This window comes from Lepidothrix coronata, unplaced genomic scaffold (genome assembly GCF_001604755.1).
Source record: "Lepidothrix coronata isolate B3197 unplaced genomic scaffold, Lepidothrix_coronata-1.0 Scaffold10, whole genome shotgun sequence".
NCBI lineage: Eukaryota > Metazoa > Chordata > Aves > Passeriformes > Pipridae > Lepidothrix > Lepidothrix coronata.
The window spans coordinates 5,368,706-5,395,024 of NW_016690190.1; the positions used below are offsets into that span (position 1 = coordinate 5,368,706).

The window sequence follows — 26,319 nt, forward strand, 5'->3', positions numbered from 1 at the left end:
TTCACTCTGCTTTGGTTATAGCCTTCTTTGGATCTTCATCCACTTCCTTCATCTTTCCTTCCACATCCTGTCCTTCATCCAGTGATAAAAGGATGGAAACTGATGGAAACACTGATAAAAACATCCACTAATGTTTCCATTTTGTTTTTATAATTTGAAGCATGACTTTCTCCAGAACTTCTCATTGTTGCCACACTTTCATTTATGATTTTCTCTTCCCCAGCTTTTTTAATACTTTCTGCTACTGGAAAGGAAAAAAAGTTCTAAGACAATCTAAAGTTACTTGAAAATGCAAAAATCCTTGTATTATGACAAAGATAATTTTTCTGCACTCTTGCTTCACCCTATTTCCTCTGTCTATACTTTTAAGGAGCCCAGAAGTGGAGATGACACTGGAGCGTGCAGTGAACATACTGAAGAGTGAAAATACACAGTCCACACCTAGGATTCTTGCTGCAGTGACTTTCATACAGCATGAGTGCTTCCAGAAAGCAGATGCCAGAAGAAAAGTAAGTAATTATTTTTCTGCCAGTTACAGTCAGATAGAGAAAATAGCTTTCTGTACTGTGTGGCACTATGTCAGCATGAAGAGAAAAAAGGCACCCAAGAAACCTTATAGGATACTAATGTTAGATATTTTCCCTAAAATACACTGATGCTTTATGCTGCAGTTCTTTTAAATCCATGGAATGGGATGGGGTCTGTGCTTGCAAAAATTTGGGCTTTAGCATTTTGTGGTAGGAGACATAGAAATGTAGGGTAAAAATTCACTCAAATCATGGGTAATTACAGATGTTTAGGACCAACCTCCAGATCAACCCATTGATTAGGATTCCACAAGCTGCTGTAAGCAGTCAAAGAGCTTTACTACCTTTGCCAGTTATTCCTGATATAACTTTAAAAGCATAACTTAAATCTCCCTTTTTAAATCTGATTTGATTAGTTTCTATCCTGCCTGGATGGTTTTTCATAAATGTTGAGGCTACAAAGTGAAAAAACCACTTAATTTGCTCCTTTTCAGGCAAAAAAAACATAGTTCTTTCAGCCTTTATAAATAGACTCTGAACTTTTTGTCATTATAATTGCTCTTGTCTCTCATTTTTGACTGGCATGCTTACACCATTAGTACAAAAATATACCAGAAAAGAAAAGTCTGGGAGTAGAGTACAAACTTATCCAATCTTTAGGATTTGCTAGGAGTGCACAGATGTGTTAATGCAGTGCATGGATTAGCCAAAATGTTAAGGGCTCTCTGGGACTGCACAAATGCATTAATACATTGCTTAGATTAACCAAATTTTTTAAATCCCTTAGAAGACACTTGTTAGGTCTCTTACAAGTTCTTTGAAAGCACATATTAAATATATTCTCTTCTTCCTTTTCTTTCCCTGTTGGACACAAATATGTCTCTCTGTTCTATACATGAATGTGTAAGGTGATAGTTTATTTCAACTATTGAAAAACAGTTTTACACCTGCTTTGGTTTGAAATATGCTCAGTATCATTCATATGTAACCTCAGCCTTAACTCCATATTCATGTATATTCAGTTCAGTGACAGCCAAACATCACTCAGTCCTTTTAACTTGCTTTATGGTATGTCAAAGACTGTTTTGGAAGAAAACACCAGTACAGGTAGCATCCTTAGCTTCAGACTGAGGACAGAACTTCAGAATTTCATGTTTGAAGGTGGTTTATTATACAGACCTCTCTCAGGCAGCTTCCCAGGAAAACAAGTGCATGAGTAAAAGTGTTCTAATTGGAGCAGTCAGCCTAAAGCCTTCTCCTATTTTCCTGTCTATGCCACATATCCTAGCTGAGCTTTTCTGTTTGGTGCCTGTCAGACTTGTTCACATTGGCATTGTTTTGTGTCCCCTTTTTAGCCTTTCAGCCTTTGTCTTACAATGCTTTATTCCCTGATAGTTGATAGTTTGTGGGTTTAGTAGCTTTTCTTTTTTTTGTGAACTGGTGTTCTTACAGTATTTTGGTGAATTCTGTCTACCAATGAAAATTTAGAATGACCAGTCAATAGGTTTTGTAAATTATCCTTTGCAACTTAGGTCAAAATAGCACCACTTCTTTTACAAGAGCTATAAATGCATTAAAATTACCAACAGAAAGTCTGCATAAATGTTTAAAAAACCCCAACCAACTACAGTGCCAGTGTCAAAAGGGCTGATCTACTGTAATAAAATAGGTTGATGTGCCTCTATGCTCCATTTTCCTCAAGATATATATTTCTGTGTTTCATTCTGTTAGCATTGAGATGATTATGGAATGATTGCAGAGGGAATCAGGTCAGCAGTGCAGTAGCAAGAAACTGTGCCTTTTGTACAGCTGAATCAGAGGAAAGGCTGGCAGGCTGAGTAGTTTGTTACATGAAGGGCAAAAGACTATGTTACATTCCATTTCTTTGTGTTGCCAACACCTGCCAGTTGCATTCAATTCTTTTTATCATTAAACTCTGGACTGCTCAAAACAGTTGTATCAGATTTCTTAGTCTTTCACATGCTGTTGATTATACACAAGGATGAGTTTGTCCACAAAACCATATGGCATTTTGAGATGCTGGAGGAAGCCTTTCTCAATTGTACATGAATGTAAGGTACTTTTCATAGTAAACTCGTTCTTAAATGAGCCAAGGCTTGCTTATGGCACATCACTGGAATTCCTCATTTGCCACAACATGTAGAACTTGGAAACTTATTTTTCCATACAGCTGCGGTAAAATAAGATCTTCTAAAGTCTTCATTTATGATCAAAACCTCATTTTCTAAAGAATTAGACACTGAAAAGTAGTCTTTGTTAAGTGAGGGTGGTTCAGTAGATAGCAACTTACAATGTTTAGATTTTACTAGTTTAGTATTTTTTCTCAGTATGCCACAGATAAGAAGTACTAAGTATAATGTGTTCTTATTTGATACACTGTCACTTATTTGATAAGTGCACAGAAGTTAACAGAGAAAAAATACTGTCTTTTCATCAGGCTGGCTGCTAAGAGGAAAAAAAAAAATTTGGCATCTCAGGAACATTTTACATATAGAAATCTCAAAACAGTTTATAAATGTTCAGAATGAAATCTCAAATACCCATTTCACCAACATGGAAGCTAAAATACAGAGAGATTAAATGTCTTCTCAGAGAGTACAAATCTGCAGCAAAGCTGGAAAATATTTAGTTTCATTCTCTTACATTATCAAAATATGATGCCTACCTTAGTTAATTTTAACTATTAGTCATATAAAAGACCAGAAGTTAGCAGTCATGTGCAAATGATTAATGATTTGTGCTCCAAGTCTTTCAGATAGTAGCAAATGAAAGAAGTCCCTATGACTATTTAAATATTTGCTGGGGTAGGGGGAGAGTGAAGTTTGCTTTTTACAGGATCTAACTATTCTCTGCTGTGTTTTGTTTCCTTCACAGGTTTTCTCACTTGGTGGTATCCCCAAACTTTTACAGCTTCTTGAGGTTCAGAATGAGGACATTCAGCGGGCAGCATGTGGTGCTCTGAGAAACTTGGTGTTTGAGGACAATGACAACAAACTGGAAGTGTCAGAGCAGAAAGGGATCCCACTCTTGCTCCGCCTACTCCGACACACCAGGGATGTAGAGACTAAGAAGCAAATCACAGGTAGGGTAGTGTTTTCTGTGCAGTCAAGCATGAAGTGCTTTAAGTAATGCACAAGCTTTCGGGAGAGGCACATGATTGTTTACTTAGGCCCGTGTTTAGTGACTAAATACAAGAACATTGTCACCTAATCTAAGCAATTTACTTAGGGTAAAATTCCAAGGTCCTTACTCAAGACCAGTCTCTCAGTCAATAAGAAGAGATGAGGAACTGCAACTTCCCCTCTTAAAGCTCCTTCAGAAATTATATGAGTCTGTTTGAGGGAAGCTTAAAGTCCTAGATATTCCAGAAAAGAAAGTGACTGGGACTGTAATTAATGCTGCTGCTATTTACACAGCAACTCAGCCTTTGTTATTTGACTCTATGCTGACAGCACCTACTGGGAGTTCCTTGTTGAAGACAGTCACCCAGAACTATCAGGTGCCATGGATAGAAAGTGGTTGTTATATTCACCACAAACTCTACTGCCCCAAATTTCTGCTCTGAGCTCTCCCACTCCCAGCAGTTTGCACACGAGTCTTGTCTTCTTGGATCTGTGACAAGCAGAAAGCTCTGCCACAGCAACAGCATGTTTCTTTTTTGTGTACAGGGGAGAGAATTCCTCCCGGGCAGCCATTTGACTGCAAAGATCACACAGTATCATCAATGGAGTGACTGACATTCTGGATTCTGTTTTTGCAGGGCTAGTGCTCTCATGCTTTTATTTCCAATAACCTTGAGGAAGAACTGTAAATTAGTAGGGCCCATTGCAAATTTGAAGGAAAAGGCCTTTGGATCAGAAATCCCATATTACACCTCTTGTTGTACTTCAGTGTAGCAGAAGGGATGGTGGGAGGAAAAGTCCAGCATTACTCAAAAAGAAACCTATAGTTGCTGCCTCGTTGGCTTTGCAGCAGCCCTTTAAAAAGTGCCAGCCACCTCATCCCTGCAGTCCTGTGTAGCCATAATATGTCTGTTAGAATTCAACTGCCTGTGACCCACATTCATTCTCGTCAGCATGCAAAGGAAGAGCAGGCTTATATTTTATAAATGGAAAACATTATGAATAAATGAATGGAGGTTTATTTCAAGTGAACTTTAAAGATACCAGGAACAAAAACTATTAAGAGAACTGTGCTTGAAAAGATACAGAAGGTGTCAAGCAGCCCTGCCTTGAAGCAAGGACATGTCAAGACCTTCTGTAACTCTGCATTCTTTTAAGTATTTTAAATACTCTGCTCCCTAAGCTGGAGAACAAAGCTTTGTATTGTTGGTTCTTTTGGCTCAGTTCTACAGCTCTGCAACATTAAAATGTTTTAAAGGTTTTCACACTCATCAGTTGCACAACTGGGTCACTTAGTAACTTACTGTATAGTGTGTTATCTCTCTGTGCTGTTACAGATCAGTGAGGTAAGCAGTGAAAATGGTGATACAGTGGCCAGAAAGCCAATGCTCTTTCCTTGCTAGCAATTCCGTCATTTCTGACAAAACTGTTGACTGTGCAGGATAGCTCACATGGATACTGTGAATGGTACTGTCTTCCCCTTCGATGTGGAATTGGATGAAGGCTCATCTTCATTCTGCAATTACCCCTGTTGTTGAACATGAATATTTACGTACAAAACAAAGAAGACACCAACAAAATATTTAAGCAATATCAAGCAAGATGAGATAGCTTGTGTAAAGCAAAATATTGTGATATGCTCTCGTGCCTCTGTCTTGCAAAGGATGGCTTTAAAAATATGCCAAGAGAGAAGTATTTCTTGCTTTGTTCAAGACCAAATGTGCAGTCAGGAGGAAGTACAGAGTGCCTTTGTGAAAATGGCACTAGGGCATACTTTTTGCCATCACTTCAACAATTCTTCATCTCCTTAATAAGCTGCAAGGAGCCTACAGGGCGAAGGGCAGTCTGGAGGAATGAATTTCTATGAGAATATTAGCTTTGCTTTTGGCCACCTTCTTTCCCGGACAGGCAAGGAGTGAGCTGCAGACAGGAGATAGTCAGTGTTATAAGTATACTAACTTGGGTCATTGCTTCCAGATGATCTTGGCATGTACAGTGATATCTAGGAATCACTGGAATTACTGCCCTGTCAGATTTCCTGCATAGCCTGAGAAGGGCTGCAACACAAGGCTCTTGAAAGGATAATGCAAACCTTTGACTGCCTTTCTAACAAAATAGTTAAATTCTGCTGAACAACAGCTTCCCTGTCTGACTGATGGCTCACCTACAAGCTTTGTTTCTCCTCTTGCATTGCCTTTGGCTTCCTGCAGGACTAGTGGAATATCACAGTTATGCATGCAATCTCTCTGCAGTGCTGTAACAGTTCCGGGAAAAGATTAATGTGGAAAATTTGTCCTTCCCCCCAGTCACCATGAGAAGTCCATTTGTCTTTCCACATCATACATATTACTTGCCTACTTTGACTGTAAATTAGGGACTTCCAAATGTGTGATTTGATATTTACCTGAATGTCTTTCCCCATAAAAGATGAGTAAAATCAGCTTGGTGCCTGATAATCCCTCATTGAGCTGAGGTGAAAGACTCCTGGCCGAGGATTGAAAGCATGCAGTACTCTTTATTAAAGATGTCTAAGCTCAGCAGAGGGAAGCTTTTTGTTTCTGTTGCTGTGTAGCAAGCATGGTACCAAAGCACTCCACCTGACAAAAGTATATGAAGATAAGGAAGTTGTTGGAGAGAAGGAAGTTAAAACTCAGAGACACAGAAGTTTTCTCATACTGTATTTCATTGCCTCTCAGAAAATTACATGACATAAGTAAACATCAGCCTTAAAAGCTTATTTTTAAGATCACTGGCTTATTAGTACTGGCACTGTTAACACAGACAAGCACTTGTCTAACATTAAGCCATATTACATCATATGTTCTCAAAGAATACTTTGATGGCCTGTATTTTCTTCAAGACCTGAGGAATACAGACTGAGCACAGTCATGCAGTGTGCCTTGAATTGTCCTATGAAAAGACTGAAAGCAATCAAAGTGTATGGAGATAAATGCTGATTACAGCAAGTGCTGTGTGCTGCCTCATGTTCTGTGCGTCCCAGGAGAACAAACAAAAAGCACCAGACCACAACCCCCCCCAAAGTGGCTTTGTGCCTATGAAAGTGGTTTGAAAGCTGCTATGGACCAGTTTAAGGCCCCTGTGCAGAAAATAGCTGCCTGGTTTCTCTGCAATTTCTGTGCTTATATGGCCTCTTCATAGGGTGAATGAGTCCTCCTCAAGAGCACACTGACTGAATTGACTTCATGAAATCATTGATACAAGTAAAGTAAAGGAAACATAGGCTTTGTCCTTTTTTTGGCTTTTTGACTTTTTGACAAGCTGCTTAGAAGTCTCTTAGGAAAGGAATGAGGTTACTCGTAAGTAGTAGGAGAGGATGTCACTTGGTGACAACACAAGAGCCAAGACAGGAATTGAATTTTATAGTATTTGGAGAGCATACTGAGGAACAGAGAGTAAAATGGCTGTGGCATGGAAAAAAAAAAATATTAGCTTTTGAAGGTAAGCCAGATGAGCCTCCAGGGAGTAGCTAACCTCTTGATCTTGTTATCATGAAGCATAAATACAAGAAATGAAAGGAAATTTTTCCTGCAGGGAAGATTATAGCACAAGCAGAACTGTCATTAAAAGAAATATAAATTTAAAAGCAGACCCCACCCATTTTTCCAAATAACCATCTAAGGGAAAACTATGCTCCTATGAGTACATCAAGCATAGGTGCAAGGAAAGAGCCCACTCCTAAAGACATTTTCTAATGTGAACAAATTCATCCACACCCAGAATGCCACTGAGAGAATCCTTCTCAGCCCAGTGATACAGTGCCTGTGGGTAAAGGTAGGATTTTTGTTGGAAAATATACAGTGTAAGCAACATCTCAAATTCTGTTCCGACAATTCTATTCTAGGTATCCATCTGCAATGAAAAATGAATTTGTTCTTTTTGAAATTATATTCTGTCCTTGTACCGTTCCTTGCATTTTTGCCATTCTATCTTAACCTGCTTTCCTTACAATGCTCTTTGGATTGCTTGTCTGATTTCCCATATGCCTTATTTTCCTTCAGGAAAATACATTCTTCCTTTTATCCTTTAATTCAGAGGTTGAAGAGCTGATCCCAAAAGAAGGAATGGGCTGCTTTTGGCTGGCTTTTGTTTTGGTTTTATTATTTCTCACAATACCTGAAATGAAATTCAAAGTGTAAGGAGATATAAAAGAAGCATTTTCTGTTGTGAATTGATGAAAGGAACATTCACTAATACTCTGCCAGTGTGTGGAGAAGGACGTTTGTGAAACTTAGAGCAGCAGGCTGAGGAAACAATGAATGTCTTTGTAGTGAAAAGCAGAAATACGTGTGGTTTTCCAGGGGAAGAGTACTTTAAAAAGAATTGTCATCTGTTGGAATAGAACATAAGCAAACCTAGTAAGTTATGCAATATTATATTTAAATTTGTTTTGGAGATTGTGAATAGATAAGGTTTGTAGCATTACTTAGTGATTTGCTTAGTGACTAATGTCTGGACAGTAATGGCAAACTGGTGAGAAATTTTGCTATCAAGTGTTAGAGAAACTTGGTAATGGGCATCTCCTGTCTTCCAGCAGATTTCCAGCAACCTGTGAACTCAATCTCTGTACTTCCCATCACAATCCCTTTTGCATATGAGTTTATTCTCCCGCTCATTGGTCTTTACTTGGTATTTGGAAGTGCAACTAGTTCTGCCAGGCATCCAGAATGGACAAATTCCTCCCTGGAAGTGTGGAGGATGATCACTGATGCTGGTGGTGTTATCTCTGTTTAGCTTGTACTACTTTGGTAATAGAGAAGATGATTGCTGCAGATGAGCAACGTGGAGCCATGGGAAACTGCACTTCACGGTTGGGCATCAGACTGACTGTGCAGAGATTTTATTTCAGTCACATGGATAACTGTGCCACCTTTTTTGCCCCATTTCCCTGTCCTCAGATCAGGGCTGGTGAACACTTACCAACCCATTCTGCTCCTCGTCAGAATGTCAAGTGTCAGTCAGGCTTCTTCACCTTTTAACTTCAAGGACTTTGAGATTAAGTCTTTCAAACTGCAGCGGAGTCTTTTTGCCTCTCTGATTTTATTTTGGGTATTACAGGTTTGTTGTGGAATTTGTCCTCTAATGACCAGCTGAAGCACCTGTTGATTAGAGAAGCCCTGCAGACGCTGACTGAAGCTGTCCTCATCCCTTACTCAGGCTGGCCAGATCGAGATTACCCGAAGTCAAGTGTTTTACCTGACCCTGATATCTTCTACAATGCCACAGGATGCTTGAGGTGAGCACTCAATCTACAACTACCCAAAGCAATAGTGATGATAAAACAGGCCTGCACACTTATTTTTTTCCTTGTTTTTAATTTTGATGCACTTTACTGTTGTATAGCCCTATAAGTGCCATTTGGACTACCAAAAGACTAACATATTTGAATTATTAGTTCTGGTATCATAGATCTTTGGTGGGACAATTGAAGTGCCTGTGTATCTGAAATTTTCTTTCGAGAGACTGAGAAAGTTATCCTCATCTACAGCATTATTGGTTATTAAGGGGACCATTATTTTTTGACATTTCTGCTGAGTATGTTTTGCTCACCTGCTGCAATACCTGCTAAATGCTACCAGGCATGGGAGCACTCCTTTGACTAGTGAGCAGAACATGCTCAGCAGTGGCCAAGTCAGTCTTTTTTTCTACTCTGCATATAAACCATGACTAATAGTTACATTCATTAGCATCTCCAAGGACCCTTTGGATAAATGCACAGAGTTCCTCTCAAGCTGCGATCCCTTCTCATCTAAACAGATGACTTGGAAAAGAGACTTGGTACCTAGAAGCACATAATAGTCTTCAGTTTTCAGCTGCTACCAAAGATGCTTACTTTGACATATCATAATCTATACTTAAACTGACTAGAAAGTTATTTAAATTAAGGAAAAGCCATTTGTTAAACCATGGTAAGCCCTGTCCAACCTTTTGCACAAGTTCAAGCAAGTTGCAGCCATGGAGTGGATGAATAGATTTAAAGCTGTGTATTTACTACTGCAATCAACTCATGAACACAGTAGCATTTACTACAGAGAAACACCAAAGGCCTCAGTGAACACACCCCTAAATGGCTGAAGGATAAAAATCACATCTTCAATAAAAACACCATTAAAAATAACAGCCTGTAGAACTGGGGCTCTTTGTGTTTGTGAGTTCAAAGTCATTGCACGTTAAGTACACTCATGAGCATCAGAGATGCATGTCTTTTGTTTACACATTTCAAAAATGCACAAAAGGGCAGTTTGAGCTGCTTAGAGGAGTAAAGTACAAGTGCAAAGGCATGGCCTGAGTTTTACACACCTTCTAGTATAGTACAAGGAATTAAGTTTGAAATTTAGAGGCTTGGGAAGCTGCCCAGTTTTGCCTCACACATTCCTGCTATGCTAACGTGTCCTATAGCATAGTAGTTGTATATATATGGCATTAATTTTTACTGTGTAAACAGCTCTGTACCTGACTCATGTGGTTTCAGAAGACAGATGAATTGTTAGCTATACAAAATACTCAACAATAAGGCACCTTTTCCTGTAGGAACTCCTGTCAGCCCACTAGCTACTAATTAAGTTCATCTCTAAGTAATAATTAACTTTTATTTACTATGATGGCTCAAAAGCAAATAAAAAGAAACGTTAACCACCCATAATAAAATCTCTCTAGCTAACACTGGTGGTGTTTAGGAAATGAAGAGGTTGTCTTTTTTCATATTGCTTAGCCCAGGATGTGTTTATACAGAAACAGTCTGGCTGCTCCTGTCCTGCATTTGGACTCTGGAACTCTCTTCCCTATGACCCAGCCGATGTGGACAAAGGATCATTCTCAGGTTTAGCTCTGTATTGCTTTGTCTGAGATTGTTTCAGCAGCTTGATACAAGTTGTTATGTGACAAATAAGGCATAACAGTAGCTGAGTTCTTTTAAGTTAGATTCTGGGCTTACCTTACTCTGTGCAGAAAAGTTGGTGCTTGGATCTGCTCCAGAGCTCTGCAGGTTTAATGAAAATTCTGTTAAACTGCCCTTATCTAGGTGCTCAAAGATGAGCCCATCTTATAAATATGATGTCCATATTCTAGTCCTCATTTTTAAGAGCTTCAACACTGAAAATTATAATTAGAACAAGAAGGGCTAAAAAATTCCCAGGTAAAGGAGATCTGCAGGATTGCAGCACAGAATTAGTTTCTGGCACAGAAGAGTTTTTAACGAGGCTTATCATATTTGTACAGGCCAAATAGCTGAGATTTTTAAGATTAATCAGTTTGCATCTCTTTATTGGAAATGGATGCCCCTCCCAGATTAAGTCACTAGAAGTATTCCTTCCTTATTTATTAATTAAAAATTGATCTCTGCATGAATAAATGCTGAAAACTAAAAAAAGAGCATACACAAAGTAATAAAGCTGTGCACTGAGGGAATGATGTTGCTAATGAAGATGTTTAAAGAGTATATTTATTTGCCAGAATATAAATCTGTAATTAGTCTTCCCTTTTGTAATACTAACATGTTTGTTGTGCATGCTGATAAAGTCTATAGCCTGCAGCTTCTATTACAGGGTAAAAATAGTACTTTGAAGTGCAATACATTATGCATAGTACAGTACTTAGCCATAGGAGAATGCCAAAACTTATTTTCAAAAATTTACATACACCTATGGACTGAAAGGGACACCCACAGTCCAAATCTAACACTGGCATATGGTGTGGGCGTATGCACTGTGCCACACAGTTACCCACTCATAAATCACAGCTCTCTTCATCCTCCTTGACAAAAGTTCAGGAGGAGAAGTGAATCCACTCTAGCAGATAGTATTGCAGATACTTTCAAACACTGGAATGAGCGAATGAGCAGACCAATCCCTGTCCTGCTAACCAGTTATTGCCAGAAGTATTGTGGAGTCCTGAATCTTGGCCGCCTGTGTCAGTGTTTGCAGTCACTGATAAGGAAGCCTGACGTTAGAAGGATTTGTTAATCCCTTTCTCCAGGTCTGTGTTTTGTCTTAAAACCACGTCAGAAGCAAAGCTTCACAGAAATCGCAGGTCACAAAACTTAACGTAGTAAAAAGAAGCTGCGTACGCCACAGAATTCCGCACTAGCAGCTAGAATAAGAAATAGTTCAGTTGTGAAATACGATAAAAAGCACTGGGCCCTGAACAGGCAGAGTAAACCAAATGAACAGACTTCACTGGTTGCCTGACAATAAGCTGAACAAGTAAAGAAAACAACAAAAAAACCCCTATCTACAGGAGTATTACAGACATGATCTTGTTCCATTTTTATCTTGAAATACCTGTTCCCAAAAGTTCTGCAATGCTGAACTTCCCCAAATTTATGTTTAGTCATCACATCTCCTCCTGCAAAACATTTCACTTAAGTGTTGGAGCTCGGAGTCACAACTGCTGTACTTCATTGCAGAGCCCTCCTGTTTAATTGCTCTGGAACTGAAGCATCTGGTGCCCCTTTGTGTTCTAATTCTTCAAAACGTTCTAGACAACTGTCTCCAGAAAAGTCAGCTATCCTCTCTGTTACTGGTTCCCCAACCAGTTAAATAAAAGTAATGCTTCCTTTTTCATTATTATTTTTGACACTTTGTCTATCCCAGCTCTTGTTTCAGCTTTTGTTTTGAATTACACAGTGACCCACAAGGACAGTGTAAAGCTGTATTTGGAGGAAGTAGTATCATTATACTTTAGACCAAGAGGCTGCATAAACATCTTCTTCCATTTGCTCCAGAGAGAAGGGGAGCCAAAGCTCTCACCGTGTGTTGAAAAGTGTGATGGCAGCTCAAACTTGTAATGGAAGCTTCTAAGAGAGAACGTGAAACAAATGACTGATGATAACAAGTCTTTGAACCAAGGCCTCTTGCATAGCATTGCTACTCCTTGAAGTTTATTTCCATCCATTCTTATCTTCTCTTGCCTCCTCTTCAGTTTATCTGCTCCCCCAATTCCTGAAAGGAATTTTGTTATTTCCAGCATGCATCTTGCAGCTTGGCGCCTCTGGTTACTGAGTAGATCCTAGATACCTAGATACCTTTCCCTCCTTGGATTTTTGAACTGTGTAAGGCATGCAGAGAATAGAATTTCCCAAACTACTCCAGGAAATCGTTGTCTGGTAATTGAATGAGTCCCAGGAGCAAAATCCCTCTTCTTATCAGTTATGTGGATCATTCACAGCAGTTCAAAAACCTTTTCCAACAGGCGGTGTATGACTCAGTGTTGGCTTAAAGGGAGTATCCCTTTCATTTGGTGCCATTTGCAAGCTAATTGAACATATATTACCATCATTCTGTTTCTTTCAAAGTCGTGCTTGATTTTACTATGTCACATTTCTTTGTATTTACCTCACATCTCTGGATCAAAATTATATTTCCCAGTAGGGAATTAGCTGAACCTCCCCAAATGCCACAAGAACATGGGCAAACAGCTATTTTGATTACAGATACGGTTGCACCATGTGTGAGCGCAAGAGAGAACAGAAGCAGCAAATGTAAGATGAGATAAATGAGGCACATAGACAAAATGCATCCACATTAGCATGTGGTATAGTTTGAGCATGTCACCAGGATTACCACATTTGAGCATGCCAGAAGTCAGAGATTTTTGATAGTTAGGTGATGCCAAAGTTCTGAATCATTTAAAGAGACCATTCCTGCAAGCACCAATCTCCCTAAGGCTGTATTCTCATGCTACACTGTCCCAGCCCTCGAATACCAATGCAGGGTTGAAATATCACAAATTGGGTAGCAGAAGAGCTTTTCTATGAGAAGACTCTTGATTTTTACTCCAGCTGTTCCTTGCTTCATGGATCTGTTTATATCAGAGCACTTTTGATAAAATGCAAATAAAACAAATTTGCATAGCAGGCTAGAAGGTTTCCGACCTTCCAGCCCAACCATGACAATTGCCCAAGCACTGAGTATTTCAGGGCAATTCCTCTACAATAAAGTCCAGCTCCCGAGCTCAGAAGGAGCTGTTCCAGTTGTCAGGAACCTCAAATCTTGGGAAACCAAGTCAGTTTTGAAATTTTCTAAGCAAAATGTCGCCATTGTTTAAAAAATATGGTTTTTTTTCGTTTACATTTCTGTAACACTTCTCAGAAACATTTTTTTTCCTTCCCAATCTAATAGCATTTTTATTTCCTGGAATTTCTCAAGCTTCAATTAGCAAACAAACTGAAGCTATCAACTGAGGTTTTGGCTGAAATGCTCTTCTCTGACCATATTTAGAGTAAGGTGCTTACAGCTGTGTTTGGGTGAGTGGGAGAACAGGAGCTCTTCCCTTCCTGGCCCACGTTGTGGTGATGAGAAAACAGGGAAAGGTGGAGAATGGAGTGGCCATGTGTGTACAGACATGCACACAGACATGCACTGATATCTACTGCTGGATGAACAGCTGAGCATCAACTTCTTAATGAAACAGAGTCTGGTAATTAATTTCCTTTGCAGAACAGGACAGTGCCCTAAGTTCAGGTTCTTCTCCACCTCCTGAGCTATAAAAGCTGTTTCCCTCACTGTATTCATGCTAAGACAGCGAGTCCAGGGCACAGCCACTCCTTGCACAAGCATTCAGCATGATCAGTTGTAAAAAGTTCAGGGGGTTTTAGAATGATGTACTGGGACAAAACTAAATACTGCATCAGCTGAAGTGTCTTTGGTGAGGGAAATTCCACACTTATCTTTAACAGTATTTTTAGTCTCTGTGCCTCAGGAACTATTTTTGCTATGTGCTAGAAGGGCTATAACATGTACATTTCTGTCAGCATAGCCATAAACATATGAATGGGTGACATGCCTCAAATGTGACATATATAGGTAAAATTAAATTCCAAAGTGATGTCTATAGTAGGCCATATTGAGGAATCTGAATATTGATTATGTAATACATAATTTCATGAGAGAATAAATGAACTCATAGGTAGAGACATTGTTAACATTATGACCTAAAGTAAAATTCTAATTACAGTGCATTAGTATTTAATCTGAGCATGTACTTTCCAGGGGGGAAAAAAACAGTAGAAGTGAAATGACAATGTATAAAATGCTACATTCATTTTACAGTCACAATCCACAGGAAAGTTTAAAGCTGTACCTTACTGGCTTTGTCATTACTAAAATAATAAACACTGTGATTTCTGATGGGTAAAGTAAGCATGCAAAATAAGCAACCTGAAACTATCTAAAGAAACATGTCCCTCTCCAGTTTTGATGGATGCTAAGATTGGGTTATATTTAATGCTATTTCAAACAAAGAAGCTGGAATGTGCAGTCTTTTGGCCAGCAGAGCTGCAGGAGTCCAAAATAATGAGGCCTAGGTTTATAATTCCAGCATTCCATAATTCAGACCTTGTTGAGTTGTAAAAGTAATTACACAACAGAATGTGTTGTTACTTCCCTGGAAATCGGTATCTTATTTAGAACCAAGCTTCAAGCAGCAAGTGTGTGTTTGGGTTTTCAAGAGTTTTTAAATCACTTTTGTAATTCGTTTTCAAGGTGCACTTGGGTTACTACAAAGCACAGAGACTGTTACTTGAAAGCCAGGCAAACAGTGCCTTCTTTTGGGTGTGGAGGAGGCAGAAAACCTGCAGAGCAGTGTCTGAGCCACTGTGATAGAACAGCATGAGGCATCTACAGAAGGCATCTAGCATTTCCCTCTCGGACTGAGAAGCTTCTACTGGCTTCAGCTTTTACCTGCTTAGATGCCAGCAGCTTCTCTGGGAAGCTGGGAATCAGCTGAGCACAGTACAGCTTTCTCCTCTTCCCTGTCTCCCACTGCTGCTCTGGCAGCCTCCTCACCATTCATCCCCGCAGCCTCTTGCCCAGCAGTGGGGCCGGGCTGCTGCTCCAGCCTACCAGTCTGGCTGCATTCAAATCCCCTCCTACCCAATAGCATTTCCCCCTGGAGAATTTCCACACGCACCTGAACTGCCATGTGAATGTAGCCCTGTAAGTGACATCGGTTTTCTTCGCATGTTAATGTAGAGATGTTGCTAAAACTCTCAGAACAAGTGCCTGTTGATGGGTTATCTTGGATCAAGAACTGGTTTGGTGTAGGTAAATTGCTAAAGGACATTTGTGTGCATGGAAATTTTTACAGCTATTGTTCCTCTGTTATTTTGACATAGGCACCATCCTAAATATTAAAAATATAACTTAAAATGGAATAATGAAAAAAAGTCCAGGTTTTTTTGTTCGGGTTTGTTTAAAAAGATTTAACTCAACTTTGAGATGAAAATTGGAGTCAGATCTTATGTATCCAAACACATGGTTTGTTTTCCTGGAGTGTTTGCTTTTGTCTGGGAGTATGCTGAAGTGAAAGTTTTATTTAGAAGAGGCTCAGATTGTCTTACAGCCCTGAAGAAAGGAAGCAGTCAACCTTAACTTCAGTGATTTTAAGATTTAGCTGGAAAAGTTTGTCAGAGTAGCACAAAAAAATATCTTTGACTAAATCTCTTCTCACCAACATATTCCCTCCTGCACAGAAACATGAGCTCTGCCGGCCCAGAAGGAAGGAAAAAGATGAGAGAATGTAATGGCTTGATTGATTCTCTTGTGTATTATATCCAAGGAGCTATTGCAGACCATGAGCCTAATGACAAGGTACTCTTCAAGATGAAAAGTGTTTTCCTGGGGGAAATTGCTAAGTGATAATTTGTTGTTGTTGTTGTTTAGAAACCAGTGTTCAGAAACTGTTGTGATGTAACTGCCAAACTTGTTTCCAGGGCTTTTAAAATTGCCACCAAAGGTGAAAGTCCAGTAAGAAGCTTTTTGAAGTATTTTTATCCTGCTATCTAAAAGAATAGTACCTTAGCACTGCGAAAGCATTTTTGGAATCATCAGAGAGAAAGGTAGAAAATTCTGTCTTTTTTTAAAAAGTGAGATAAAGTCACAGCTGTCAGAGATACTAAGGCACAAAAGAATCAGATGTTACCTTTTCAGTTGCCTCAGGGAGCTAGCTCGCTAGAAGCTTAAAAAATTAATCTGGTTACTCACCTGTATATTTAATGCTAAATACCCCTTAGGAAATGAAGAACCTAAATCCCTTTGGGTGGCAGTGTAATTAAGGAGCTTGCATCATTTAGAATGGAATTAATTTTCCTAAGTGTTTTTTAGAAGTTATACTTGCCACCTAAGCCAGTAACTACAGGGACACGGGCACCTCCAGACGCCAGTTTATCTCATTCTCTTCCTCCCACCACTGACTGCAGATGAACCCTGAACACAGCCTAGACTAGATGCTTGTCTTTTAGCTGGGTGAAGTTGGGTGAGAAGACCAACCTTCGCTTATGACAAAGTTATCTGAAGCCTGCAAGGCACTTCTAGTGTGCCTGCTGTAACTTGTGCCATGTAATGGTAATTACTGCACATTTACAGCTCTATTCTAGGATTAGTTGCTTGAGCATCTCCTTGTATTTAGTGCCATTAGCTTCAGGGAGAATCCAGCACATTACACTTGTGCCAATAGCTCCTTGTTGCATTCTGTCTTAAAACCACTTATTCCTTTTTTACTTTCAAAAAAGGAGGAGCTGGTAATAAAGCCATTTGCCATAGACTCATCACTCAGAAATTGTATACCTGACCTTAGCTGTGTTTAGAAAGGAACATCTTATTTAAGAAGGCATTCTACCACAGAAAAAAAAACTTCCTCCTTGGGAAAGATACAAAGCTTTCCTTTTGCTGATGGTACAGCAGGGTTTGTACATGATCATCTTTACTCTTAAGCTCTTAAACATTTCTTGGCACACTTCTGGTCTGTGTCAAATAGCACTCGCCCAAACACTTCCCAGGCACAATTCAGGAATTATAATGTCCCAGGACCATTTCCAGCAGGCATGCACCCCACTCTAAATGCAAGCCCTGTGTGCCAGCTGGCCTCAGTGCTCGGGAACATCCCAGGGCATGTTTAATTTATCAGCGTAAATGCAGTCTTGTGGATCACTGGCATGAAGCCCAGCTCTTCCATAAGGCATTAGAAGCTCTGCAGTTAGTTGTTGAAGATCCAAAAACAAAAGCTCTTCCCATGTCTATACATGTCCCTTCAATGCATGCCAAATCTTTCAATTTCTGTTCTTTTGTTATTTTAGGCCACAGAAAACTGTGTGTGCATTCTTCACAATCTTTCCTACCAGCTAGAGACAGAGCTCCCTGAGAGCTATGCCCAGAGCATATATATGCAAAGAAGAAATATTTCTAGCAATGATAAAACACCAGGCTGTTTTGGAACACGGAGCAGAAAAGTAAAAGAGGTAAAGTGCATGTTTAGTTACATCTCATTTGGTTAATCAGTTATAGTAACCTCTGGAGAATAACACTGTAATCTACCTAAGTTTGTTATTGATGTATCCGATAGCATGACACTTACTTGCCCCAAAAATGCAAATTTATTGATAGTCCTACTTGACACCAATTATCTCTTCCGGCTGCTGCTGGTGACACTGACATATAAAAAACACTGTTCCATTAGCTGAGGAATACTGCCACTCGGCTTCATCCCCTCTGATGGATCTAAGTCGTATCTGTGCCATGTACAGCAACTGTGCAAGTGCCCTCCCAGTGAGTGGGTGTTGTGATGGTTTTTTCGCCAGTGAAACCAGCACAGAATGACTTGCCACTTCCACGACTTGCTGGGGTTTGGGCTATCTCAGGACCTCTTCTTTTCAATGCCATGTGGTACAGATCACTAATATTTTGACAACTGGGAATAGCTGGAGGGAAAACAGTACTAGGGGATGGCAAAAGCAACATAAAAAAGATTGATAACCCTTCCCCATCCCTTGGTTTTGCTGGAGTGTGTTGTGCCTTCTCCTGCTCCACCCACAGTACAACTAGCTGTGCATTTCTGTTTCTCCTTGGTCTCAGCCCCTAACATCAGTTGCTGAGAGATGAGAAACAGCTTCCCCCATACCTATCTCCTTTTATTTTGATTGAGTGGCCAGTATCATTAAATACTGAAATCTTACACATTATTATATGAGCTCACAACTTGACAATCTGCAAATAACCTGGTCATAGAGAGTTACAAAATGGCTAGTTTAGTTTGTGATGCATTAAGTCATATAAGGTCGCTGTTTCTAAAGGCTTGATCTGTTTACATGTTTAGAAGCACCAGGACACCCCTCTACCTGAGGAAAAGAGCAATCCCAAAGGTGTTGAATCGCTCTGGCATTCTACACTGATTAGGATATATCTCTCCTTAATAGCGAAGAGCACCAGAAACTACACCCAGGAAGCATCCCTGGGAGCTCTTCAGAACCTCACAGCTGGCACCGGACCAGTAAGTCAGCATTACATTTTTCTGATCATTTAGTTCTTAATGTGAATGCATAGAGTTCAGGGCTGCAGTGCAACACGCCCACTGCCCTGAGCTCAAATAACGCTGTCTCACTGACATCTTCAAGGAAATTGAAGAACATTGAAGGGAAAGTCACAACCAGCTTTGTAGTGTTTCCTTGCTTGGCAAACACGGGCCCTGCTTCTTCTCACTCTGTGCATATCTCCATGTGTGGAATTTGCTAATTCATTACACGATGGGAGGGATGAGCAGATGTTAAAAGCACCGAAAAAGTCATGTTGTGGAACGTACTCCCGTGGGGAGCGGAAGGCTCTGACACAACAGCAGATCACTTTTGTGAAGAAGATAACGACTCTGAGGAACTGGCCAAAGAGCACATGGGAGAAAGAGGGCTCAAAACTTTCCTTTTCCATTGCAGCTGATATGTAGCTCTGAATTTAAACTATTTTAAACGTGCTTAACGTGATGTAGAGAACCCTCTGCGTGTGGGTTTTTCTGAGGCCGTACGTTCATGGTAATGACACAGTATTGCCACGTGCCCTTTTACAGATGCCCTTTGCGGTGGCCCGGACTGTTGTTCAAAAGGCAAATGGCCTTCCAAGCATCCGAACTATGCTGCATGTAAGTCACCCTGCAGTAAAGAAGACAGCAGTGTCACTGCTCAGGAACTTGTCTCGCAACACCTCTCTGCAAAACGATATAGGTGAGCAAAGACTGGCATTGTCTCTTGGGCGCTCTCTGCTCTCTTTACCTTCAAATTTCCTTCCTTAAAAAAAAAAAAAAGAAATGCCCCCAAAAAAAACCCTGATCCGTGTGAGTTGAGTAGATCTTTACGCCAGATACTTGCAGCCATTTTACGGGGTTTAAAATAAAGAGTTTTGCCTAAGGAGGACTTTAACCTCAAGTTTTCTCTATATTGTGTATTCCTCGTCAGGTACTTCCATTGCTGCTATTTTTAAGAATACATAATGGAAGTAAAATCTGTGCAGATTTGGAGAGGGAGTTTTTCTTCTGCTTAAAATAGGGTAAAGGAAGGTGAGTGCCAGCTTCTGTGCTGCCACAGCTATGTAATGCTTTGCTAGAAATCACAGTGCATCTCTAATTCTTCTAGCAAAGGTCATATTTCCTTCTATTTAGACACAAAACTTTGGAAGCTTGCAGCTCACACAGTTTTCCCACAAAATGTTTGTCAGAATGGAAGCTAGAAGGTGCTATAGAAAAAATAATTCAGTCTTTTTAAAGGATCTTATTCCTAAATAGAAGCCGTTTCTATTCTGAGTATTCTCATTTCAATTTAATGTGTATTTGAAATTTTTTCCTACTGATAGGACAAAATGAATTCACGTAATTGTTGTCCTCTTCTGTGTTCCCACCAAAGGAAAAGGGGAAATTACAGGCATACAGATGGTTCATGGGGCAGATTAACCTCCAGAATTCTGCAGAACAGTCTCCTGGGCACTGTTTAATCCTTAGAGAACATTCCCTATTAATGAAAATATTAGAACGTTGTTGAGCTGATTTTGAAGGGATAATCCATATGGTGTTAAAAATTACAAGTAGTGAATCTCCCAGACAGAATAGAAATTAAACTGATGAGAAGCTGAAATTTCATCAGAAAAAATAATTTATGAAAGAGTGTGGGAAAGATAGAATAGCACAAAGCTTTGGAGACAGATGCTTCATCTTGCACAGTCACAGTCATTTTCTTACTTCACCTATAGTAGAGACAACTGGGGGAATTTCAGGTGAACCTTTTCTCCATGAAAATGTATTCTTTGTGATTGACTGAGAGCATGTGTGCATTCAGGTCAAATTCCTAAAAAAAATTTAGTTCAAAACACATCTGGAAAGGCATACTGTTTTCTAGATATGTGTCTAAATTGATCAAGCTTTCTGAAAATTGCCTTTCTTGATTTACTAATGGAGAAAATAGTGGACTATCACGTCTGACATAATTGCTTTGCCTGATGCATGAACCTTGTCACCCATCTGAAGGAATGAACAGTCTGGTCAAAGTGATGAGGTGTTTCTTTAGTAGGGATGGACTTCAGAATATGATGTCATTCTTAAATAAACAGCTTACACACTGGTTCAGAAAGTTGTGCTGCAGTCACCCTTTCTCAGTTTGCTGTCCATCACTATACCCCTGATTACCTCTGGGACACAGAGGGTTCCCTGGGAAGGGGCAGCCTGCTGCTGGCACATGCCTGGTGACCACACTACAGCACACGAGGCATTAATGTATTCTGTATGAGGCAAATTGCACAGTGAGTGTCTGAGTTAGTGTGGATGCAGCCTAACCCAAGTTATGGGGATGTAATGCAGGTACAAAACCATGACTGTTGAGAGAGCACACAGCACCCTGCTAGGTGAGAATGGCAGGAAAAAGGTAGGACCCCTACATAAACCTGCACCTGTTGGTAATGGAATTGCTTGTCTCTCTTCCAACCTGTAGCTAGAGAAGTTTTGCCTGATTTGGTCGCAGTACTTCCTGAGTCTATCCCAGGGTCTGACATTGCTTGTGAAACCACAGCGTCCACCTGCTACACCTTGTACAATCTCACACAGAGCAGCTCACACAATGCACGGCTTCTCCTGAGTGCTGATGGGCTGCCAAAGATTATTGCCATCAGCATGAATGACAGGTAAGGTGGTCGAGAAATCTTACCCTCTTCCTTCTTTTCCTGGGCAAGAAAGAAGCTGCAACCTCTCTGCCTCTTGGGGAGAAAAAACACTTCATCTCAAGGTACAGGACAGCTTAAACAAGCGATGTGAATAGAATTGCACATGTTGGGAGATACAGAAACATCTCTTGCAACTGTTCCATCCTCAGCTAAATTGACCATGTTCCAGAATTTTAAGTAACTCCTCAAAAGATAACTGCACAACATTATCTGTGTTCTGGTGCATAGAGTGACTGACCATCAGATCTTATCTGTACCCAAAAAGTTTCTGTCTTTCCCGTTGATTGTAACACAGTCCTGATAAACTTTAGAGTGAAGTGCAGGGATACATTTTATAAAACTTACAGACCTGTACTTAAAAATAATTTATAAGGTAGCATTTTAGAAAATAGATTCAAAATTTAATCATTCTTTAATAGGTAATCATATGCAATCAGTATTTACTCAAAAGATAATTAATGCTTTAAGAATATGAATAATGATGCTGTTTGCCTTCCTCTCTCTTTACAAAATGAAAGAGGAAATTAATCTCAATAAAGGAGGCTTCATGAGGCCCCAAGTAGTTTAAATCTTGTTTAACTAACCAGAGATTTTACCTACTGGAAAGATTCTTTCAAATGCTTGTTATGCTGAGTGTATTTTCCTCAACTGAAAATTAATAGTGTGATGGCTGCTCTGAAATGTAGCCTACAAAGTACTTTCATTTGTTTCAGTAATCAGGATGGCATGAAACATGCTACTATACCTAAAGACTAGGAAAGCAGCATTTAGGAGCAAAGAGAGACAGGACAAATGCTACAAGGTTACGTTTGTTGAAGTCTGTACATGCACTGTGATTATGACATGGAAATTGAAATATGAAATATGTTTTATCATTCTTTTTGCAAAATTGCAGTAACATGTTCAGCAAAGCTAGTAGGGCTGCTTCAGTCCTCCTCTACTCCCTGTGGTCACATACTGATCTCCACAACGCTTACAAAAAGGTAAGATCCAGGTTAGAACAACAACACATAATGTCCTTTCGGACCTAGAACTCTCTCATTTGTCCTCTGGGACCCTTAGCAATTCCACACATTTAAGAATCAATAGGATTTCAAGTGGTCTCTGAATTTGGTTTTCCTATTACTTATGCTGCCTGAGTAATGCATGGCCTTAATTTTTGCTCATCTGCATTCATGTTCCCTCCCTGTGTGGTTTTAAATCCACTGCCAAAGTTTACGAAAACTGTTGCTGCTGCCTGTCAGAAGTGTCAGATGGTGAGAAGTGATGCTTAGTAGGTGACCATCCACCACTGACTGAACCGACCTGGCACAGAGGGTGTAAAGTGCCAGCAAAAGCAAAAGCAGGGCGAGGCAGCTTCCTGCTTTGAAACCAGAGCAGTTTTATTCTTCTTATTTGTGTGATCTGGTAGCCCACGTGTAGGCAGAAAACTAGGGCCTGGGAAAGGTGTTGGCAAATATTTACTGCCATAGTCAAAATCAAACAAGAAATGACCAGCATGAGTCAGACAACAAACCAGTTTCCTTTTTTTTTTCTTTCCCCTGAAGCTCTGTGACCACTTTTTCAGTACACAGCTGATTGAATTCAACCTACCTACCTTCATCCTGCATTTCAAACTGTTTTCAATCCTTGTTTGTTTGCTGTTCATAATTGTCACCTAAAATTCCCTGTAACCTAAAACTATTCCATGTTCTCAAGGTAGCCTTCAGCATTTATTAGTTGGCTGTTTCTTTTTGTAGATTTTCTGTTGAAATTTGCTCTAAGAAAGTTACTTAGCATAATATGCTTTAACAGTGTTGCATCACACTCAGCAGTTTACTTCCCCACAAGCCAGAAATCTGTGCTCAAGAATGAGAGTACTGTACCCATATAAATTCTTAACTACATTTTGTCATCCCTGGTTTTTTACAACTACATTCCTGACTTTACTGTACGGCAGTATGGTATGAATTTTCTGAAGTCACTGGTAGTTTAGGTATACCTATAAGACACATTTGTCAGATCTGAGTTTCAAAACTCAGATTACTTGTTGTTCCTGTGCAAATCAGGTCCCCTAGAGACACCGGGTATGGCACTGAAAACTGCAAACCACCTAATGCCTAGATATTTTTGACAAGTCAGGCTAATAAACAACAGAAGTTACTTGATCCAATGGGATGGATAAAGTCCTGAGCAATTTTGGCATTGCCCTGTACTGTTTGTTCTGATAATGTTAATCTCAGCTGGCATTAGTCACCTGAGAGCTCAGAGTCTGTAGAGCTGAGCTAGAAGAACAGGCTCCTGGTACAGTCAGTGGAGAGAGTTAAGCAACTCCAATTATTCATCTCACTTGTCTTAGACTAAATGGAGATGTGACTGTCTCTGTGACTGTAGAGGACTCTGCCTAGACCCCTACCATGGCTCCATATCTAGCTTTTAGACAGCTGAACCCACCCTTTCCTTGCAGAATCAGCACTGAAGATAATGGATTATTCTGTTTCTTTCATTCCAAAGGCTGACTTTAAGAAGGCGGATTTCATCAACACCCGGACCACAAAAGCCTATAACTCGCTGAGAGATTGAATCAGAACATACCACTGAAGACAAACGAGATCATACACCAGTTAACATAACTATCTTCACGTGGTTGGTGTTGCCATTGTGAACCAGAAAAAAAAAGATATTGTGATTTTATATAAAGACTTGAGTGACCGGAGAGTAGCTTTTTGGAGTTTTTAGTCCTAATCACCTTGTTGTCACTGTATATATCAATATAAGAAAAACCAAAGATGGATTCTTCAGGATGTCTGAGGTGAAGTTTCATCCAGGTTTACCACTAGTCAGAGCTCCAGATGACTGCCTTTGATCTATGCAGAGAAGTTTGAAATGCTGATCGGCAGCAAATTCTTTTCAGACTGTTTTATACAAATAGTTTTCTACAGTGGATAAGCATCAAGTGCACTGCTCAGGACTTAGTAGTCTTTCACCCTCTTATTTTTCCCACAAGCTACATAAGAATCTCCAGACTCCATGAGTATGCACAAGAAGCTGTTTCGCTGCCTGCATTATAAGAGCACCAATGAAGTTAAAATTATTATTTTTGTATTGCTTGTATTCATGGGTTCACTGGTTCTTAAGCCCCTTTCATTTGAGATTTCCTCAGCAGCAAAACTGATTTTACATAGATCTTATCATCTCTTTCTCCTCTCATCCTCCCTCACGTGGCTCTTGCAATTTTGTCCAGAAGGGGTTTTGACTAGAACCACTAGGTTTAAGACACTGCGTTTCAGAAACTTTAGGCTTAATTTGGGCCCATCATTCTTTACTAGTTGGTGGGGAAATTATTTGCGGGTGATTCAGTGATTATTTTAAAAAAATTGCAATATCAAAATAATTCTTTTGATTATATATAGTAAAGGGAGTGGAATCTTGCCTTTGTTTTTGAATTAATAGACACACACACAAGAGGTTAGGCTCTGTGCTGCTTAAGGAATGCTGATCCTGCTCCATATTCTCTTACATGAAATAATCACCCTCCCTACAGCACTTACATGCAATGTGATAACTAGGACTATGTCTGCACATGTGGGAATAGACAACAGGAGGGAAAAAAAATCCTAAGCACCTAAAAACTGTTACCATGATATGATGCTCAGAGAGGGTAAAGAAGCACTAAAAAAAACCACATTTGCGATTTCAATAAGTCAGATTTTTCTCACAAAAACCCCAGTAGTTCAACTGTCCATTAAACCAACAGGAAATTAATATATAAATATATGATAGGATGGGGATTGGGTTATCAGCTGACATTATCTGGCATTCCTCTTCTGAAATCAGGGGAGGTGAACTACCTTTATGGCAATGAAGATTTTCTCATACGTATTTTTAAGCCTTGCTGCTTGAACAGAGCCCGTCCTGTGCCCTCGTTCCAAACTGCTGGCATAGGAGCTATTACAGCTGTTCTTGTCCAGAAGAAGATGTGCAATCCTTTGATGCAGAGGAGGCCATCAGGCCTCTTCATTTCAACACTCCTGGCTAAAGGTCTAGCTCCTACCAGAAACTAAGACAATAGACTGTGACATTGCGTTGTGTCCAAACATATTTCTGGATATCAGGGACCTAAATTCTGCTGGTAGATGCACATTGTTCTCGGAGGATTCCCAGAAGGTCCCACACGTGCACCCAGAACTGAATGTGCCCTGGGGAGGTAAGCAAACAACCCTGTTTTCCCATCACAGATCATTTTCATAGGTCTGTTAGTCCTCCACATTTGCTTTGAATAACTCAAATCAAATGCATTCCAGAAGGAGGTTTTAAAAATACTATTGTTTTTTTTTAAGAGGTCATATTCAAAATACTACAGGTCCAAAAACAACACAGGGGAAGGGAACTTAGAGCGCCTCATGTTGAGGAAATTGTTTTTATAACTTTTTAAAATATGGTAGAAAACAGGCAATTAAAATCTAAGTTTTTCTTCTAACTTGTTAACCCAAGTAACATTGCATGTGCCACAACTGAATAAACACCAGGAAACCTGGACAAGTCTACTTTTACTGCCCAGAAAGAAGTGGTAGGCAAAATTAATATACAAAGAGTAAACCTGAATACAGAGTAGCATGGGAATGAAGAATTGCAGTCTAAAGATCAGGAAAGCTGTTTTTAGAAATACTCAAGCACTGGTTTAGTTCT

The 26,319-nt window shown here is 39.8% G+C and overlaps 1 protein-coding gene across 1 annotated transcript in view; it reads left to right on the forward strand.

The window, feature by feature from the left end:
• PKP2 (plakophilin 2) overlaps window positions 1–25,348 on the forward strand; it is a 41,274-nt gene extending 15,926 nt beyond the window's left edge. Inside the window, exons 4-13 of the mRNA XM_017804938.1 lie at window positions 371–509; window positions 3,423–3,630; window positions 8,747–8,924; window positions 16,158–16,275; window positions 17,760–17,921; window positions 18,776–18,949; window positions 19,517–19,670; window positions 21,423–21,612; window positions 22,547–22,634; window positions 24,145–25,348. Of these exons, the coding sequence (XP_017660427.1) occupies window positions 371–509; window positions 3,423–3,630; window positions 8,747–8,924; window positions 16,158–16,275; window positions 17,760–17,921; window positions 18,776–18,949; window positions 19,517–19,670; window positions 21,423–21,612; window positions 22,547–22,634; window positions 24,145–24,213 (1,480 nt within the window). The 3' untranslated portion in view covers window positions 24,214–25,348. The remainder of the gene's footprint in view (window positions 1–370; window positions 510–3,422; window positions 3,631–8,746; window positions 8,925–16,157; window positions 16,276–17,759; window positions 17,922–18,775; window positions 18,950–19,516; window positions 19,671–21,422; window positions 21,613–22,546; window positions 22,635–24,144) is intronic.
• Window positions 25,349–26,319: the final 971 nt, after the last annotated feature.